Source organism: Drosophila melanogaster, chromosome 2L (assembly GCF_000001215.4).
Source record: "Drosophila melanogaster chromosome 2L".
Lineage (NCBI taxonomy): Eukaryota > Metazoa > Arthropoda > Insecta > Diptera > Drosophilidae > Drosophila > Drosophila melanogaster.
In genome coordinates this window covers 12,479,859-12,500,680 of record NT_033779.5, presented here as the reverse complement: position 1 = coordinate 12,500,680, position 20,822 = coordinate 12,479,859, and the positions used below count along the sequence as shown (strand labels likewise).

The window sequence follows — 20,822 nt, the reverse complement described above, 5'->3', positions numbered from 1 at the left end:
CTGGGCGCCGTGTGTCAGTTTCAATTGAGTGAGTGTGTGTGTGGGGGGTTTTTGTGGACGAGAATGTGAATGAGTTCGTTCTTTGGCATAGCATCTCAAGGTTTTCCACCAACTCTTTGCATGAAAATACTTGGCATGCTGGTGCCCCAAACCCGGCCGACCCCTTCATACCTTCGAGGGCTTAGAAGTGTGGACCCTTGACAAAAAAAAAGAAAAAGTACTTGTACTGCCGCTTTGGTACGTGACTGGTCCGCTGGTTGGTTGTGTGGTTGTGTGGGCAGAGGGAAGTCAAAGTCAGGGTCGAGTAACATCATCGTTAGGGCCCCGCCACTTGACTATATTAAAAAGCAAAATATATGATACCCCAAAAAAATGTATATAAATAATTCTGGCGAGTACATATTACCTGCTAACCTTAGTGGCCTTCGGTTCGGGTGATTAAAAATGCTAATTAATTTGTTTTTTTTTTTCGGGGGCTCATGTAATGCCTCTCTGGGGAGTCATCTCTCGTGCCTTATTATTGCTGAAATGTCAGTGCTTTTTGCTTATCGCATCTTAAACAAGTTGCTGCACAGTTGTTGACACACAAGTGCCTCCAGACGGAGCTGTCATATTTCTAGCCGAACTGTCAACTAGCTGTGAACAGGCGCCATTTGTTTTGCGGGCTGCTGGATAAAATGGGAGACCAGCGACCCAGTGCTCGACTAACTTGTGCTCCAGAGACATATTACATTTTTGTACCACTTGACAGCCGGTCGAAGCAATTTCTATGGCGGTGGCACACTACAATTCATTTGAAAGCAAGCACTTCCTTGGAATGGGTAGATCACATTTCCAGAATTATTTATCTATTCTTGTCATAGCTAGTGAAATACATTGCTTTTAATTTGTCTAGCTTTTTGACTCATTTAAAAAAAAAACATGGAAATCTTAACAGTTTACAAATTATGCACCAAAACCCCAAATGTGCTGAATTTTTTCTGAAAGATTTGGATTTTCTTGTAGCTTCACCCACAATTAATGTTAATTTTTTAATACGACTGAAACCAAAAACACTTAAATAGATTGAGATACCAAGCAGATAGTTTAGCAAAATATAAAATTCTTGAGGAAAAATGCAATTTGTTTTTTTTAAATAAACAGTACTTGTCATTCATTGAAAATGATATGATATTTCTACAAAAATCGTGTAACCAAAATCATTGGATAACCCAGTTTGTGTTGTTACTGCATTTCGCATGCTCTTCCATCCGCTTCTCATGTGTGTTATGTAAGCGTTGTTCATCTCCCCATTTGTTGTACGTGTGTGTTTCTTGTGCGAGGCATGCAACAAAATGACTTGTGGCATGTCAGAGCTCTGTGTATGTTAATTAAATACTTTACTCCATACGATGCAACTTTGCTTTTAATGAAGACACATGCAACAACAACACCCACACTGTCGCCACAACACACCACACAAAATGGAAGCTGAAATAGAAATTGATGAAAATTGGCAAAGTTTCAAATGAAAGCAAAATACAATTTGCCAATTCCTTTTGTGATTTGAATTTAAATTTTTTTTCTTTTTTAGTTCTAGTTTTTTTTTGTATAACTATTGCAGAAAAAGCAAAATTAAACAAAAAAAATTGACAAAAAATGACATTAAATTAGAATAGAACACTATTACAAATTAATAACTTTGAATTGGTATGCAAATACAGTTTAAAGCCTTTGCAATGGTTATTTCAATTTTATGGTTAGTTTCATTTAAATTATATACGAATTTGGCCCAAAGCAAAACAATGGCGTTGCGCTGCTAAACAGCACTACTAACTTTGATTAAACAACAACGATAACTGCTAAACGACAGAACAACAACAGTTGCATGAACATAAGCGTTGCCAGCATGGCGGCAACAGTAGCAACAAAATGGCGGCGTTAGCCAACAAAATGGCTGCCAATATGGCGACGACCAGCAGCAGCAGCAACAACAACAACATCGCCGGCAGCGAATCCACGCTGCAGCAACAACAAATGCTTCACCACCAACAGCAACAACAGCAGCAAACACAATCCAATCTCATAATGCCCGCTGCAGTTATACAGCCCGAATATTTACTCAATAATGATCGCGGCTTATTTAAGGTTTATTGTTTTATCAAAGATTTCATCGGGTAAGTAAATAAGAAGCGGCAGGTTGTGAAACACTCAAGACAAGTTTCTCTAGAAAATTGCATTTTGACGCTTAGTTAAAAGTTATATATAACTATGATACATTTAAATTAAACATGCATATATGATATATATATATATTTTTTAATTAAATGCCAATTAAAGAACTAAAATGACCATATAATTTCATAAATAATGCTATTTGATTTCATTCATTTCGAATACATAGTGAGAAAAAAGACAATTTGCCAAGCAAAATATTATGAATACATTTTTTACAATTTTTAATTGTCTGCATTGAATCAGAAAAAAATTACTAAACACATTTTAATTTAATAATTAACACTTCTTCAGTAGTTTAAACAAAACACAAAAATATTTAGCTTTCATTTTATTGAAAAAATGCTGTTAACACCTTTTGACAACATATAAAACGTCAGAAATTTGTGTAATTAATACACAGACCTATGTAAACAAATACTGATTAGCACCCTTGCATTAAGAGTTTATAATTTTTTAAGCATATTTTGGTATTCATCTTTTTTTTTTTTTGCAACACCCTGTATCAGTAATATTGTTTTAAACTTTTTTTTTGTTTTGTATGCCGGCGCTTATCTTTTTTCGTGGCACACACACACTTGTGCATGCCAGTGTTTGCGCCTTTATTTGTTCATATAATTCATATTTAATCAACTGATAATATAAGAAAACTGTGTTCAACCTGCTTTTGTGCTGACTGCCCGACTCGGGGGACTGTGCTCCAATTTCTGTGCTCCTGATACACTTGCTGACATTATCACCTGCCCTGGCACCGCGAATGATATGACTGCGAGTATTCCGTTTGTTTGATAACAGCCAGCCAGCCATTTGATATTTTCGAGGGCAGCGGCAGAAAAACAAGGTATTGAGGTATTGACAGATAAAGTATGGAAATATAGTAGGGCGAATAAGAGCTAGATGGGAATGGGCCTATTTTTCTATAACAATTTTACAATCATATTGAAGATTTGATAAACACATTTTAGATTTCGCTCAATTTAAAATTTGTTTTTAAACTGATACCAATCTATGGGAATCAAAAGCCATTTTTACTCACACCAGTATTTCAGAATAACATTTCGAAGAATCCTAATTGGCATTGAGCGTTATTTCTAAAAACTAGTTCAGTCAGATACAAATTTCGACTTACAATTATTAAAACTTTGGCTAAACACAGATACAAAAATTTAATATGGATGGGGAGTTAAGTGCTTTCGGTTTTACGGTCAACATTGTGTTGACAGTCCTTGCGTCCGTCTTGGTATATTTGTATGCCTATTGGCATTATTATGTAAATGAGGAGCGAAATGAACTGACTGTTTCGAAATTACTGGCTACCAATCTACCCGATTTGCCGCCAATCAAATTGAATCTGGATCAGTTGTTGGGATTCGATGGGACACGAAGTGATGGCAGAATACTGGTGGCGCTAAGGGGAAAGATCTACGATGTATCCAGTGATTTCGAGGAATTCGGTTTAACCGGCACCCTATCTCATGTAGCTGGCAGGGATTTTACGAATTATCTCAAATCAATAATGGACACGCACAATTCGGAGATCAACTATGTGGATCGTTGGGAATCCATACTGGAAACGAATTATTCATGTGTCGGTGAAGTCATCGATGAGCAGGGCAATCCTCTTATGGGAAAAATTGAAAATCATGATGTAGATGTAATGGAGGAAACTGAGGAGGACATGATAGAACCCATCAAAGCTAATGAAAAGTCAATGAAATCAGTTTTAACTGCCGAAACATTGCCATCGGAAACCAAATCACAGAAATGTTTAGAAGAATCCAATTCCAAAATTCTTATCCATGCGCAAATTTCCGATTGTTAGAAATGAAAATTATAAAATTTCGCTATAACAAAATTAAATGGTTCAGAATTAAACGGGGACAATCAAAATGTAATCATTTTAAATGATAATTAAACTATCAAGCAATAATTTGCAGTTTTATAACAGATTAAATGGAACCGTTTTAAATTGCTTTTTTAATTGTTTAACACGCAAACTTAGCTAGAAATACGTGCAAAATCAAATAGTTTGTTTAGAAATTTCTGTATTCAATTTGAATTTGTCACGTTACGTTTGATGTTTTGTTAGCCCACATTTAATTATTCATTAAATTTCTAAGAAATTGCAGTGAAGCAAGTTCCTCAAAATATCTTCACCTATTTTCGGCGATACTTGACATTAAGTGCCAAATTAGGCAAAGCGTTTCAATTAAAAGGCGGAACCTATTCCGTATTTGACTCATCCCCATGTGGCATCCACCTGCCAACAGGCTGACAAAAGAATATTCTGAGTCGAGAAAAGAACGATAGACTTGTGTGCTTATATTTTAGCCATCAACACCCACACGGTTGGTGCATTTTTTTTTTTTTTTTTTTTTTGCCAAAATTGGCCAACCACGCGAAAATTGATGCCATTTCCCTTTTCATTTTCTTGGTGGGCACTTGGGTGTGGTCTTCTGTTGGCCAACAAATTGCTTGCACTCGTGGTGACGTCTTTTGGCAGGAAGCTAGCTCTTTAAAATTGCTGAAATTTATTTTTACAGTTACCCATGCACTTAATTTGTTGCTATACCATGATTACGACAATTAATTAAGTCAGTTTTTTTTTCGCATTTTGCTTTATATTATTTTCGTCTTCATTTTCGACTGCGGCGACGACCTTTTGCGTCGTTTTCGAATGGACAGCTCTTTCAATCATTTAAAAATTAATTATTTGCCTAGGCATAAGTACTTGAAATTGATTGGAATTGGATTTCACCTAATTAATTGATGTTTATTTTTGCATTTTCGTTTCAGGTAAGCGTGTTTTCATTTCAACCCAACGCAAAAGTCAGTAAGTTAAACGGGGTTAATTAGGCAGTTGAACATAAAGCAATTAATAATAAAAATAGGTTGTTATTATAATTTTTTTTTTTCGTTAAAATAAAATCCTTATCTTTCTCAAATACTTCCTTTCCCGTATCCAAAATCATCTCATATTGCCTAACGTTGAGTAATGTCCTATATTTAGAATATGACTAAACAATACCGAATAATGCCGGGCTTATCGCTCGACTATATAAATTATCAGCTCGGCGATAAGAGTTTCCTTGATGAGAACGTTCAACTGACAGCTGTCCAGTCGCAATGACTTTCAAGCAACTGCAATTAAACGCCAATTAGACATGTGTTGTACGACTGTTTGCATTCATATATAATACACTTTAATATAGATAGATATAGATGAGTTTTGGTGAACGAAGGCAGCGCACAAAAAATATACCAAGCATAAATTTTGCTTTAGCTGCAAACTATTTTTGCCGCGACGCTTTAACGTTTGCTCAACTCTAATGAGCCAATAAATTCACATTACGTATACGCGCAGGTGGCCAGCTGCTGTAATTTGCTTAAATCAGAAAGCAAAACTGTATCGTTTGCATTTTTTCCTTTGCATCGCTTTTCTCTGACTTTTCTTTCACTCAGACGCGGACTGTTGTTGGCTATAAATTTCACGCTAACTCGTCACTTGTCGCAACCTATTTCCTCTAATTTTCTTGGTCTCCCCTGCAATTTGCAGCATGGGTTATGAAATCGTATTCCTTTGCCTGTTCATAATTTGCCATGAAATCGGTGTTCAGTCAGATGATCATACAGAACATTCGATAAGTCATTTGAACATGTGTGCTGCCCAGGCATTTTGTATTTGCATTTGACTTTTCGCATTTCCATATTTATTTGGTTAGAGTTGGTTAATCGAGTGGCTTATAATCAAAGTGCACACGCTTTTCCTGTCAGTTGATAGCCATTGTTTGTTTTGTGTGACGTCAGTGATTAGTTCTTATGTTAATTCTGTTGAGGTAGAGTTCAGTAATCGTGATTGGAAAGTATCTATTAGTATAGATAGATTAGTATAGAAAGTATCTATTAGATAAATTCATTGAATATCATTTTATTAAAGTCATTTTGCATTCTTTTTCAAGTTTAAAAACGGCGATCTTTGAATTGGCGGTTACTTCAATACAAATTGAATGTTATCAGTTCTATTTCCTTTTCATTTGCAAAGCGTATTATTAATTGATTTTTTGCTTGTCTTTCTTATCAGACTCATTTACATATGGGCTTTATATTCTTGAAACCAACCGAGACTTTAAATTTTAAGACACATTAAGACCCATTTATTGACTGGCTGATAATGTTTTGGCAAGATAAAGTTGTCTCAAAGGCGGCGAATCGTGAGGAGAGCGAATAATTTACACTGAAAATATTGTTTTTAGAAGCGGCAATATTGGTGATAAGTTATATCTTCAGTTAAGATTCGGTAATGCAGATTCAGCTGAGGACAAAACATGTTTTTAAACTGCATTTAGCCATATATATTCTTGTAGTAAGCAAGTGATTAGCACGTTGCATCAATTGAATTGAATTTTTTGAAAGCAGCTTCCACGTGTTTTGTTTCCTAGCTCGCTTCCTCTAAGAAACTTCCATCCAGTTCCTCTGCTTCCATTGGATTCCTCACTTTTTCTCTACACCCACCTATCACTCAATGCTAATTATCAGACGGCGATTAGATAGAGTTATATTTGATAAGGGGCACACGACGGTTCTCCGATGTAATCTACTTTGTTTTTTTCGCCTGTCGAGTATGGTGTTTTTTTCCCCCTTATCGTTCATCGGTGCTCCAAATAAAAAAAAAAAAGTGAAATAAAATATAAAAAAAAATAGCTTCGGCTCCGGTCGTGTGTGTAAATTTTGTTTCTCGCCTATTATTCGGCGCTTTCGTCGCCGTCGTCTTCCCAAAACTAAAGAGCGAAGAAACGCAGAAAAAAATGTATTTTTGAAAATAATTTTATTGCTAGCGTTGAGCGCAGCCACCACTGTCGACGTCGCTGCCTTTTCTTTTTTTTTTTTTGTTCGTATTCCGCTGGTCGTTTTTGGATATTGCGTAAAATTCAGTTTTTGGTTCGAATTCAGTAAACAAAAACTTGTCGCCGGCGTGAGACGCAAACGCGAGCAACAAAGGTTGTTCACCAACAAAAAGTTACAACCGAAGATCAACGAAAGAGTAAAGACCGAATAGTATTTGTTTAAACAATTTGCTATAGTTTAAGTAGCAGCTCGGCTCTCCATCCGTCCCGCGTTTCTGTCTATCTATCTATCTGTCGCTATTTGTATCTTACGGATACGCGTCGAGTGTTGATGACGCGCGTTAATTGTTGCCGCTGTTCATTTTCGTTGTCGATTTCAAATGTCGATGGCTCGGTACCCTGACCTTGTTACTGACTGATTGTGAATTCTTTTGGTTATTTATTTACCGAACCGCGTTGGGATTTCTATATACTTACGATTGAGATACAAATCTATCTATCTATCTGCCTATCTATGTAGTTGGCGATCGCACGCACAATTTGTCTAAATCGAATTCGTCTAAAAATAAGACGCGAGCGAAAACAAAATGAGGGAAAACGGCAAAAACAAATTGTGGAATAAATTTTTGGGTGGTTTCAAGAGTTTTGCCTTACATTCGGTTTTCTTGGTGGGAGATCGCTTAATTTGTTTTCACATTCGAATGGAGCCAGAAATGGTCCGGAAAAAGTCCAAATATATTATACAAAAAGTGGAAGAATTTCAAAAACTTAATTTGCAAGCGTAGAAGAGTGAGTGGCCAAGATAAGTTTAACTACAAATGAAATTAAATTATCGTTTGATTATATATTCTAATGCATTTACATAACTTAAAAAAAATGTTAATTACATAAATATAACTTGCAACAAAAAAAAAACTCTAGAATACACAGCAGAATCACGTTTTGCCATTTTGTACACAAATTCAACAAACTCGACTATCGCAGGCGCTCCTCTGCTAGGCAAACACTAAATTTGTCTGCAATTTCAACTTTGTATCTTTCGAGTGCTCGTGTGCGGCTGCTGTGCGTATCTTAATAGATAAATTTAATTGGTTAATATTTATTTTTAGTCCAGACTTGATTAATTGCCACCAGAGAGGAGTATTCCTCCGTTCGGTTCGGGGAATTCTCTAACCGCCGTGTTCCCTCATATTAGTTTTTGCTATTTGGCACGCGCTACCAGTTCCAGACAGCGCTTAACAATTTATCAGAGAGAAATACTGAAAGTAACACAACAACAAAAATATACATATCAAGAAACGGCGACAACAACAATGTATGTAAAATATATAAATAAAATTATAAATACAATTGGCCAATGTATTGGGAGCCGTTGCGACGTGTTTGTTGTCCAAGTTGTTGAAGTGCATGTTTCTCTCGGCTTTTTTCTCTCTGTATGGCTCTCACTCTCGGTCGCGAGAAAAATAAAATTAATGCAAAATTCGAAAATTCAAAGCAATTTTTGTTTTTAGTTGTCGTTCGACCGGCTACACAATTCGTTTGCTGTTTCTCTACCCATTGAATAAATATCCAATATATTTGACCGTTTTTATATAACAGCAGAAAATCAATAATAACCAAAAGGGTCAAATATACCAAACAAGTTGTCCAAGGCGCTAATTTATTAGCTCAAAAATAAATAAACGCTAAGTGAAAAAGTAAATATTTACTTAAGGCTAGACCATAAATTGTACTAAACAAAAATTAAGAAGTGAATTAAAAAAGTGTGTGAAAATGATCAAGTATCCGCGTACCACATCGTCAACTTCATCGGGTTACTTTGATGATGATGAGGCCATGATGAATCCCTATCAAACGCCGCCAGCATCGCCGCAATCCGTGCCCCAGTATCTGCAGCGTCACATGGTGCGAATGTTCAGCACTGAAGTTGATAAGTAAGTCGTCCTCGATCGGGCATCAATTTTATATATAACTTTCTTTGATAAAGTCCACTGGGATTTCTTAAAGGGAAAGCTACTTGACTCACTTAGATAAAGTACGCAAAACATATAATATGTCTGTTTATTTTGTTTTAAGTTTTCAAGACCTTGAAAGACCTTCGATATCGCACAAATTCCCAACAAACCACAATTAAAATTTAAAATTAAAATCGCAGTTCTAATGTGTTATGAGATTTATGCCTTCGGCTAAGTATTTCTAGTTGTTCCATAACCCTACGGCTCATAAATATGCATAAGAAGTGCTCAAGAATCGGTTATTTATAGTGACTGATTTTAAATGGTCGCATTATAGTGTAGTTCATGTTCTTCATATAACTAGTAAAGTCACAGCGCGAGTCGCAATTTCTCTCATTTAAAAGCAAAATAGTCACCGTTTCAATGTATATTATTAGTAGAAAACAATTTTGTAAACCATTTGCATAATCAATTTCCATAAGTGCAAATGAACTGCAGCAGCAGCGAAAATGCTTAAAATGCAAAAATATAGAGGTGTATTAAAAAGCTTAAGTTGAATAATTGCACAAAAATCAATGCACAATAAAAGCGGTAGCAACAGAATCGCTGCATTTTATATATCCGCACTCTGCTTATATATATACATATATATATATATATATAAGCAGATATATATATATAGGTATATATAGGTATATATGTGCAATACCTTATGCACTTTCGATTCTTCCCCTTGTGTGTGAATGTGGGAGTCTTTTGTTTATTTTAACAGCCACGCGCGCACATGTGCCATGTCCCACCCAGTCCACAGTTTTCATTTTCTTTTTCCTTTTTTTTCAAAACAGAGAAGTCTACTTGTTTGACCGTTTATCGCATCCAACGCTCATTGCATTTCTAATTGCATATTGCAAAAGGTGCTTATACACTGCACCTACATATAAAGTTGTTAATTATTTTGTTCTCGCCGGATGTCACTTCATTTTAAGCGTCTATCGACTTAGGTGTACATTTATATAGTTAACTTAATAATTTAATTTAAAAGTTCTACTTTTCCTAAAGTGCATTTTCAAAGTCAGTGTAAGTTGTGTTTTTATGTGTGCAAGTATACAAGTTGGTAATTAACAAAAATCTATTAAGATGATTAATAGATTTGATGCGATTCCGCAATACATTCAATATTTAAGCATGACGTCAGGACCATTATTTCAAGCTGTTTCAGCAATTGTTTATAATTAATGCCATTACAACCATTGACTTTCGACCGATTCTGACGCAAATTTACGCCGCTACTTTTCTTTATTCCTTTGTGTTGCTGCCCTTAGAATAGATTTATTATCTCTATAAGGAAACCTTGATGATAATGGATCGCAAGCTACTAATTAGCTCAAGGCAATTTCATCCTTGGTTAAGTTGTCATTGTCATTTAATGGGAAATATTAAAAAAAAACAAAAAAAAGGTATTCTATTAAATAGATAATGTACGCAAAGCGAGATAAAATTTTCTTTCAATTTTTAGTATTAAGCTTTGCTCTATTTTTCTTACTTTTCTTGTTGTCTGCGAAACATAAAGTAATTTTCAATATCTCCAGGCAAATGATTATTAGACCCCTAATTTGGTGAATCCCTTTCTTCGTTCCATATCTGTCTGCTGTTGTTTTACCTTTCGTGTGATACCTTTCTGAGTTTTTTTTTTTTTTTTTTGATTAATACCCACAACTAAACAACAATGAGTAGTAATTAGGCGAAACTTTGCTGGGCTGTTGTCTTTTTTTTTTAATCAATGAACTGCCTTGAACTCCTCGCATAAGCACAAAAATATCAACAAAAAGCTTTCAGAAATCTCGAAAAGCCCAGACAGACGAACTAAGAACTTCAACTACAATAATAACAGGTGGAAAAGGGCTTGTGCCACGCCCACTACAAAGCAACTAGCACGAGAAAGAAAGAAGTATATTTGTGTCAACGACTGAAAAGGTAAATGCACTTCAAAAGGTCGTGTGCGACCTTTGACCTTTTCGTGCCCAGCAGCGCTTATAACTGCGATACTCACTACCAATATATGTATATATATATATATATATATGTATATGTATGCAGAAAAGGCGTTGAGGACGGAAGAGTTTTTCAAGTGGAAAAGCGGCGTGAAAACGGCAGCACATGTTCTTTGTTGCGGGAAAAGCTGCTAATCGTTTGAATCGTTGCTATAGCTTATCACCAGGAATCGACAATAAGTTATTTATATCGCTATTATCGATTGGATCTATTATTAATTATGCGGTGGTATAAATGCCAGTAAATTTTGGTATCGAAGTTACTTTCTTATACTACTTTAGTCGATCGAACCAAGCAATACGCAAAAAGAGATTATACAACAACCTTGACATTGTCTTAATGTCAAATCATGATAAATGAAACGAAATGCAAAACAGTATGCAACAATTAATCTTTCGTACCTTCTTCTATAAACGTGTGAACACCGACTTTCATTTCCAGTGGGTGAATGAATAATGTTCAATAAATTTTCGCTTAACGTGAACACAAAATGTGAACAACGAGAGGGCGAAGCAAAAAAAAATGAAAGAAATATAAACAGCAAAATGTTAGCGAAATATAAACAATAACAGCGGGGAAGGCATAAATCTTCGATTCCAGACGATGGGCCAGAAGGGCGATGAAAATGTTGATTTCAAGGTGAAAGAGGCGCCACCGAATCGACTTGCCACAGAGCCATCTGTTCTTCTCGACCGAAGTGAAGTCAACGTGAAAAGAAAAAAAAGAACTTAATAAAATTACACATGCTGCGATGGAAACAGGAACTTTCAAGGTCAAGAGCTGTAAAAAAAATACAGCCTTGAAACCAAACGTATTAAAGGATAGATTTTTCCAACATTAATTGTCCAATAAAAAAAGGGTGTTTTCCCTTTTTTGCTTTATTTTCTTTTCCTTTGTGTTGTAGTAGAAGAAGTGAAAACTATTTTCCTCACACTATATTTACACCTTTGGCTATATATGCAAGCATATGTTCAATAACGCATATTCAAATTATATTGACCATGAAAAGTGTGTTTTCGCCTGGGCGCTTAATTTTCCTCAGGTTGTTCAATCGCTAAAAAGTTATTTACCCGTATGTGTGAAATGGAATTTTGTTTTCGCCGAAACAGTTCGTGCTTTTCCGAAATTAATGTTGGAAAATTGTGTGCGAAAATACGTGAAAACTCATTGAGGGATTTCTTTAAGCATGAAACAATTACGCTAGCTAACAAAATTTAGGAGTTACGCCTGGTATAAAAGTTTGCAATAATTTCCACTGTAATCAGTATAATGAGTTTTTGATGCCTTTAAAATAGATTTTTTTAATGAGAGATAATTAATTGAAATCTCCATTTCAAGTAATATTGATAACGATTAATAGTAGAAAAGGTTATAAATCTGGTGGGCGGGTTTCATGTCTAAAAACTGGTTTTCTCTTGGTTAACAAAGACTACTTATTCCCATTTACTTTATGGCTTAGACGGGGGACAGCGGAATTGAACGAACTTAGAATTGATAATTCGCTGTCCATAATCGCTTCTAGCTGCGGCATTATCATCATCATGGGTCGCAACTTAAGATTGATTTGATTGCACAAACACGTTTCCAATTCCATATACTCCTCGCCACTTACACGATTAGCACGTGAAACATGAATGATAGTCTATATAGGCGGTCGAGCGATAGTGCTATATAGTAGTAAGTAAGTTAGTGCTGCCTGTAATACGTGTCTTTCCTGTCGATTTGTTTGCGGTTAGATTACGTTCGCCAGCGATAGACGTATGTAAATAGTAGGTTGATTTAATAATGCTAAAATGTTTGCCACGAACTCATGTCTCAGCGATGACGATGATGCGAGTATATAAAATATACTACTACATTCCACTGCCGCCAGTCTGTCTCAGTTGTACATCGAAAATCAATCCACTTATGGAGGTGCGACCACAACCTTGCAACCTTGGCTAGTTTAAGCCAACTTTATGTGTTCAAAGAGCGGTCCTCTGCGCTTTTTCCCGCCACTTTTGACGTCACTTTACTTTTCTTTGCCCATCGCAAACCGATCGTATTTTGTCTGTAAATATTTCCACTTTTCGTCTTTCGACTGGCCCCTTTTTGGCTTTTCGTTGATTTTATGACTCAATTATAAGATAAATACGCATAGTGCAAACATTTCAATGTTCAGTGAAGGCGGCCGACAAACGAACACATGACGTCAACCAACCATCAAACAAACAAATTGTTGAAAGATTTATGAATACTTCGAGTGTCTATATATATGGATAGATCTACGCGAACACGCACTTTTCAAAGATGAAAGCGCAAGAGTTGTGCGCAATGTGACATTTGCTCCTAGTGAGTGTCATTAAACTGTATGATGGATAATTATGGAATTCGAAATGCTCGATTTTGCTGACAGATCTATAAGCATTTTATGAAGGAAAATTAAAAGACTTCTTGTGGACTTAAAAAAAATAAACCAAATTCAATTGAATCACTGCATCCAGGGAGAAATGATTTCTATAATATATATGATCTAAAACCTGTTACATACATACATACAGCAAAGGAATATTAATTTGGCTGATAAATTTTATGTACAATATTTATTTCTACGGAGCATCCTGTTCTTGCCACTTGCCTTTATGTTTCTGCATCTTGATTATTTGCTTTCATGAGTAACATCTTTATTTATCTTTTTAATTTACGACTCTTGACTGCGTCAGCAGTGCGTGAGTGAAAGGCAAAAGTCGCCAGCAAGTTAACCTTAACATTTACTTGCTACTTTATTTAAGAAAAAATTTATATTTAAATTTTTGCCGCAGATTTGCATACAAATTCAATTAAAATGCGTGACGGAATTTCGTAAGCGAAATTTTCCCAAGGCAGTTGGGGAGGAAACAATTATTTGATTAAAAAAAGGGAAATTCAAAAATGAACGTAAAAGAAACATAAAAACCTTATCCATTGATTAGCACATATTAATGAAGCTAAATGTCAATTTGGGCTTAATTTTCTTTTTAAGCGGATCCAATGTCAGGGAAAATTGTTGTACATTTATTAATGACACTCCATTCGAATTAATGTTGGATTGACATGTCAAGTGGAAATTAGAGAGGAAACATTCGAGTTGGCTAATCAGTGTTGAAATGGCTTTTCTTGTTGTGCGTTTAACACTCACCACCCACCGCATAGGCCGCAGCAACGGAGGTCAAAGGTTGAACTTGACGTGAGTTCGCCTTTCGCTTTTCAACGGTCTTGGGTTGAGGGGCAGGTTTTCACCGGGTCAGAGGTGCAGGCGCCACCTAATGACTTGCAGCGTGGCATTAAATTGCCATTGCCTGGAAAACGCTGAAAATGAAAGTAACACAAAAAAAAAACCCCAAGTCGAGCTCACGATTTTGAATGCACAAAAAGCAAAAACAAAATGGTTGAGCGAATCACGAAATACCCTTTTATTTTGTGCGAGCTATTATTATAAGTACTGAAAATATTAGAATATGGTTTACTTTTGAATTTAGTATTGGATCCACATATATTCTTAACAAGATATAATATTATTACTATTATATTAATTTAATAAGTAATTATATATATAGGCTCGCTTTAAGCAGAGCAACTTGTACATTAAAAATTACAGACTCTTTATAAATAACTATATATACCCTGATAGAAAGGGTATGCAAAGATGCACCCAAGACGTTGCAGCCGCAAGTCAGACGATTAAATGTTGTTATGTCTCCTGGGTTGTTCGTTTGTTGTTCGTTCGCTGTTGGTTGTCTTAGGTTTCATAACAACAACAAGACAATGCCTGGAAATATCCATCTATCTTATTGTTGGTTTGCCTCAACGGCCGCGCCGCACTGTTCACAGCTATTAGACACTGTTTTATGTTACACAATTGTTGCTTTTGCTGCTGCTGGCCAAGCAAAATCCGGCTGGCAACATAATGTTGCCAACTGGCCGATCTTTTGGACTTTTCACCGCTATTGCCTGGGCCCGTTGCTAATTGCCGGGGCGTGGCACGATCGACACAACGATATTGTTTTGTGCGAAAAATCAACAGGCAAACACCAGCTCCAGCTGTTTAATACCACTCAATAAAATCACACTCGAAAATAACACTCGTTAACAAGGAGGTTCCAGTATATTTTATCACACGTATGGCCGGCGTTACATTTGGAATTCATTTTTATGTTTTCTCGCTGGAGCTTGGCACACGTTTCGCCTTTGTCAGCTATGAATACCAAATATCGCCTTTGTTGACATTTATTTGCACTTTTTGCAGCTGGCAAGAAAACAATTTGCACAAATAATTTGCATATTTTCGAGATTTATTTTTATTGTGGTTTCCATTGAGGTGGAAAACAGCTTTTGTTCGGGGTAAATATTGGGGTTACGGAAATCAAGGTAAATGGTATCAATTCAGGTCAGCAGAGGCAAAGAAATGGCAACAATTTAAGTGTAAAATGTATTTTAACAATAATTTATGCTATTTTTGTCCTTTTCGTTGTTTTATTTCACTGCGCAATCTTTACGCACGCCTCTTTTCATTTCTCTGCCACATTTTCATTGCGTGACCAACAAAACTTTTCTCCAACAATTTCGATATGATTTCGTAATGGTTTAATTTCGGGGTGTTGCAAAAGTCGTAAAGTTAGAAAAGCCAAGATAATGTTGTAAAATTGCGGAAGGGTAAATAGTCCACGTGGAAAATAAAATTAAGTTTAATTACACCAGATGCACATTTATTAATGATTTTTCTCTTTTCCTTTGCAGGTGAGTTTTATTGAATAAACGTTGTTATGGTAAATCATGTCGCAGAGGGTAAGCTTTAAAGGAAACCCAGAATTATTTGGAAAAAGTAATGCAAAGTATTGGTAAGAAAGTCCAGGCCAATGTTTCTCTCGGATAAGTGTAAACATAGATCTTTTATGGGCTTATCGACAGAGCCCCACCCATAAACCAAACAAAAATCAGCTGATTTCAAACCCCATAACCCATACAATATATTTAATATTCCACAATGCAACAGCGTGGGAAAACCGTGAAATGCGTATGGAAAATCTACAGTTAGCACACGGGTTATTGAGCCTTCAACGTGGCAACTTGTCATAGTCAAGTGGCATAGAGAGTGTCTTGCTGTCCCTTTCTGTCGCTGATGCTGCTGCTGCTGCATCGCTTCACTGGATTTCAAAAGTTCTTTTGCCGTTACAGCAAACATTCGCTCTTCGGCATTTGCTCTCTGCTGACAAAGTCGCATTTGTATGGTTTCGCTCTCTTTGTCTGAAATTCAGCTAAAAAGCTTTTGAAAAAGCAGCCATGTTGCTTTTTTATCGTCCATGTGTGTGTGTGGGTGTCTTGTCTGTTGGTATCTCACTCTCTCTCCTCTCATAAATTCACTGATTGGAAAGATTCGTTCCTCTGTTTTTTTTTTTTTTTGGTTTCCACAACCTTTTTTCAATGTTTATATCGCTTGTTTGTTTATTTTTCATGCATTTTTGTTTGCCTTTAACGCGGCATTGCATTGCCTCGCTGTCGAGAAAAAGGGTTCCGTAATAAAGATCGCAGACAAATGTGTACAGTGAAGCCTATGTGCAACGATTTCAATTTGCTGCAATTTGGATAACCAAAATACTAATGGGTCAGCTAAAGAAAATTTTGAGTATATAGTACACTTAACACGACTTACATAAACCCTACAAGCATAACTCGTATAGCCATTTAAATTTTTATACCACAATCCCTACGGTGCTTATTTTGATATTTATGAGGTGTTTAGTGATTTTTATTACAAGCTTCACTTTACCTGCCAAGCTTTGCTTTGTTGTGCTCTCAGTGGCTTTGCATTTGTGCAAAAACAACAGCTTAGTAAAACTCCCTCTCTCTCGCTCTGGGCTTCTCTTCCACCAACTTGGAAACTTCAAAAAGCCACCACCGAAAAGCTGTTGTAAACATTGTTGTTGTTGCTGCTGCTGCACGTTCAGCTCTCTTTTTGGCTCTCGCATTGGCATCGTATTGACTGCGAAGCGCAGCAGCGACGTCAACATTTTCAGTTATGCTGAGGAGCTCTTTCCATTCAAACACGAAAATCGCCTAGAAGTTAAAACTTCGAGTCGCTTTTGTCGCTTGGCCTTTTATTTTATTTTGTTGCTCAATTGTTGTTAATTAATTGTGTGAAAATTACCTATTTTTATCTGTGCGCCTGTGTTGCAATTCGTGTAAAAGAGAGAGGGAGAGTGGAGAATAGACAAAGCGAAATTGTTGTTAACCGAAAAAGAACAAAAAGCTGGCGAAATTGTTTACACCAGCAGAGTCTAAACAATTCGCAAAAGTTCGCCAGACACTGAATATCAAAATCCAGAGAAAAGGAAAAACTGCGAAAACGTCTCGCGCGCATTTTTAACTTTTTCACTCAGTGAGTGAGTCCAGGAGAAAGCAGAGAACGTGAGAGAGGGAGTTGCTGAATAACGAAAGCAGCCGCATTCAGCAAAAGAGAGGACCACTCTTTCGATTTTTATCGCTCTCTGAGCACACAAATAAAAGAGCTCCCCAGTTCGTTGTTTTTGTTTGTTCGGTGTGTTAAGAAGTTAAAACATTAAAAAGGCCTACATAACTCGAACACCAAAAATACATGTGTGAATGCAAGTGAAACTCATTAAAAGGGAAGCTGGTGAAAAGAGAACCGAATTAACTGTTTGCACTAAAACCAGTGTTCGTGCTCTCCCAACTGTTTGTGTGTATATCTAATATCTAATAAGAACAAGCAGCTGGGACCTCCGCAAACAAATTTGTCAAATTAAACAAGCGTGAAAAACCAAAGTCCTAAGCAATTTTTAAACATATCGCTACTGAGCATTTAAAGTATAAAGTTCTTCCAACTTTAAATAAGAATTACGGTAGGGAAAGAAGTCGTTTTTAATTATCGTAATATCGATAATGAAAACTGAAACCGGCAGCAATAATAATAATACCACAGTCGTCAATATGGATTTCGATATGTATCCAAGTATTTCGGGCAAGCAACAGGATCCCGTTCGCGAAGTCGTTATGAAATATATCGATTACTTTCTGCCAGAGTGAGTATGCGATAGTTATCTTGATGTAAAAGATACAGCGCAATCATACCAACCATTTAAAATCCATAGTTGTTACATTATAAATGTAATACAAAAAAATATAAATAAAGGCGGCAATTGGCGAATTTGGTAAAAATAGCGTGTGGGAAAACAAGCATTGGTTAGATAAGACGGGGTTATTGTCCAAGCTGATAGCAACCTGCCAAGAGGTCATTCCGAGAGAAAAAATGTAGATATTATTTCAGTGAGGAAAAAACAGTAGCTCTTTGTTAAGCACCTGTTGGCAAACGCTATTATCTCTGAGATAAAAGTGTTTTTTTTTTAAGCCACCGCCAGCTGCAATACGTTATGAATCTGTTTATATGGGTTGCTGGCTATTTTTGTTCAGATCCGAGATACTGCTTTACAGCCAGATTAAAGTTCTTATAATAAACTAGAACACCTAGAATATCTTTATGGATAAAGTTTAAAGTGTGTACGAATTATGTATTCTAAATTTATTTTAAACCGCTTAGATAAACTTTATTGTTAGAACCCAAAAATAAAAGTTATTACATAGGCATCAGTACTTGTAACACTTTGTGTTATATAATCTGAAAATGGTTATATATCATCGTCTGATGATTGACAAACCAACTGCTGACTAATTTCAGATGTCAGCACTGTCTGTTTATAGTCAAATTGAAGGCAGCTAATTTAAGCAAATTTGTGTGAACTACTACTGCTAATAAAAGGAAAACAAAACTTCAGACATCTACGCGAACGACAATTGAGCAGGTGGCTATAAATAAATGGCAAAAATGTGTACTTCCGACCCGCAGTCGATGTGATTCTCTGCTTAGGAAACCAATTAGCGAGTCCCAGACATCATGAAGTTCCATAATGGACCCTATATTACTATACTATATCCCGTGCATGGCAACGCAGTTGAGCTTTTGATCTTTTTTTTTATAAGATCTAAGTACGGCAATTTTACTCGAGGTGCTAAATTGTGGATGGCGAGGATAAATATCGGTGGGCTGATATCATAAGCATACATAAATATTTATCGGTTGAGTGGCTACTCTAAATATATTGGTAAATTGTGTGTGCGTTGAATAGAGGAGATTACAATTGTTTGCATAAGCAGGGTACTAGGTGACAAGTATGGCAGAGGAAAATTTAATCCAAGTAAATTAATTTCAACGGATTTTCATTTAGACTGGCACTCAAGACACTGATCGCCGAGTGGCTCAGCTGGAAAATCGCTTGACATATCCACTTTAAACCGTAGCGAATAATCGAATTATGTGTGAAAGACTGGTTACCGACCGCTTCCTGTCTATGGTGTGCCTTACATCACCGGGAAAACGGGCCAACGCATCGTTAGTTGAATAAAATACTATTTTTTGCACTGACCCCATTTTGCTTTTTGTCCGTTACGTCCAGTTAGGCAACTTGTTGCAAACTTGCGTTTGCATGGGCGTAGAGGATTCGGGATAAAGAGGGGCCGCATCGAGGAGCAGGCCTGCCACGCGCCTCTTGCCACGAAGCCTGCCAAGTTGGCGACATTTCTTTGGTGGTTTCGCTGGCACTTTAAGGCTTCCTACAATAAGGCGGTAAAACTGAACCGGTCTTGGACTTCCATTTCCATTTTACTCTTTATCGACTCTCTTTTCAGCAGTTTTTTTTTTTGTAAGCCACCTTTTATTTCCTTGCTGCAACCCTTTTGGCCGTTTCTATATATAGACTCTTATTTCATTTGTGCACCTTTTCACGGCTGCGATTTTATTTGGGTCAGGGGCACATGGTTCCTTTAATTATTTTTTGCCCATTATTTATTCTTCATAAGTTATTTGCCTTTTTTTATTATTATTGTGTCTTAAATATCAATCTGTTATTTAGGGGCAAAGTTGTGACGTCTCCCAATTCAAGGTTTTAAAAAATGTGTTTCGTTGATTAACGCACTTACGTTTTAAGTGTAATACTAAAATTAAAAAGAATTACAAAATTAATTCGTAATAAGATGAATATTTCATTCATAGCCTGTGTGCTTCCTCTGCACAACTGAAACTTTGTTATAAATTCATTTCCGTATTCCGATCGTTTTTGCTTCTATTTTGCTGAACAATTTGTACGGTGTGTTTTGTTTTCGTTCGCCAACTTCCTGGAGTCGTAAACTCAGTGTCATCGTTCCCGACTTTTGAGTTCCCCAAATGCAAATAAACACTCCACAAAATCATCGACGGTTTCGAAATGGCGAAGATGGCATGATGTACATATATATGTATGTATGAATGTATGTCAAATTCTCATTTCGCTTACATCAGCAATGGCCTGACAACATTATCGATATTTGTTTTTTTTTTTTTACTATTCATTGTTCGATTTCGCCAAGTCAGCGGAGGTCGTTTGCTGGGCAAGAAATTTGTATTTTTAGGAAGAAAAAGTGCAGAGTCGGCATCCGCAAGTTTAAAATTTCGGAAACAATTTGAGCCGTGTGATTCGCACAAAAAGATACAAACGTATCATGATATTTTGAATGAAAATAGCCAGGGGGAAAATGCCAAAGAGCAGCGACATTCCTCAAGGGATTAGCCTGGCACTTGGCCAGAGTTTCATTCACATTTAATGCGCTTGTTCAGATCGTTTCGATTGAATTTGGATTGGAAACGATCTTTAAATTCGGCGAGTGAAAAAAAAGGAAAAGAAAAAGTGGCACG

General features: G+C 36.4%; 2 protein-coding genes across 10 annotated transcripts in view; both read left to right on the top strand.

Annotated features, from left to right (window-relative positions):
* Positions 1 to 20,822, top strand: part of bun (bunched) — a 91,072-nt gene that overhangs the window by 45,931 nt on the left and 24,319 nt on the right. The window contains exons 1-2 of one of the 9 annotated variants that reach the window (NM_165012.2): positions 7,184 to 7,255; positions 8,658 to 8,992. The exons of 5 other annotated variants lie outside the window; for them this stretch is intronic. In NM_165012.2, coding sequence (NP_723755.2) covers positions 8,832 to 8,992 — 161 coding nt within the window. In that variant the 5' untranslated portion in view covers positions 7,184 to 7,255; positions 8,658 to 8,831. Of the gene's footprint in view, positions 1 to 1,777; positions 2,157 to 7,183; positions 7,256 to 8,060; positions 8,993 to 17,091; positions 18,121 to 20,822 lie in introns of those variants that run through there. 3 more of the 9 variants (NM_001042893.2, NM_001169493.2, NM_001169494.2) reach the window with 3 other exon arrangements.
* t-cup (tetleys-cup) lies at positions 3,348 to 4,065 on the top strand. The gene has a single exon (NM_165014.2). It carries the CDS (start codon positions 3,386 to 3,388, stop codon positions 4,034 to 4,036), a length of 651 nt encoding a protein of 216 aa, NP_723757.1. The 5' UTR covers positions 3,348 to 3,385; the 3' UTR covers positions 4,037 to 4,065.

Bases quoted from the DNA above. Each gene is read 5' to 3' on its own strand.
- t-cup (NM_165014.2), top strand. From the start codon at position 3,386: ATGGATGGGGAGTTAAGTGCTTTCGGTTTTACGGTCAACATTGTGTTG.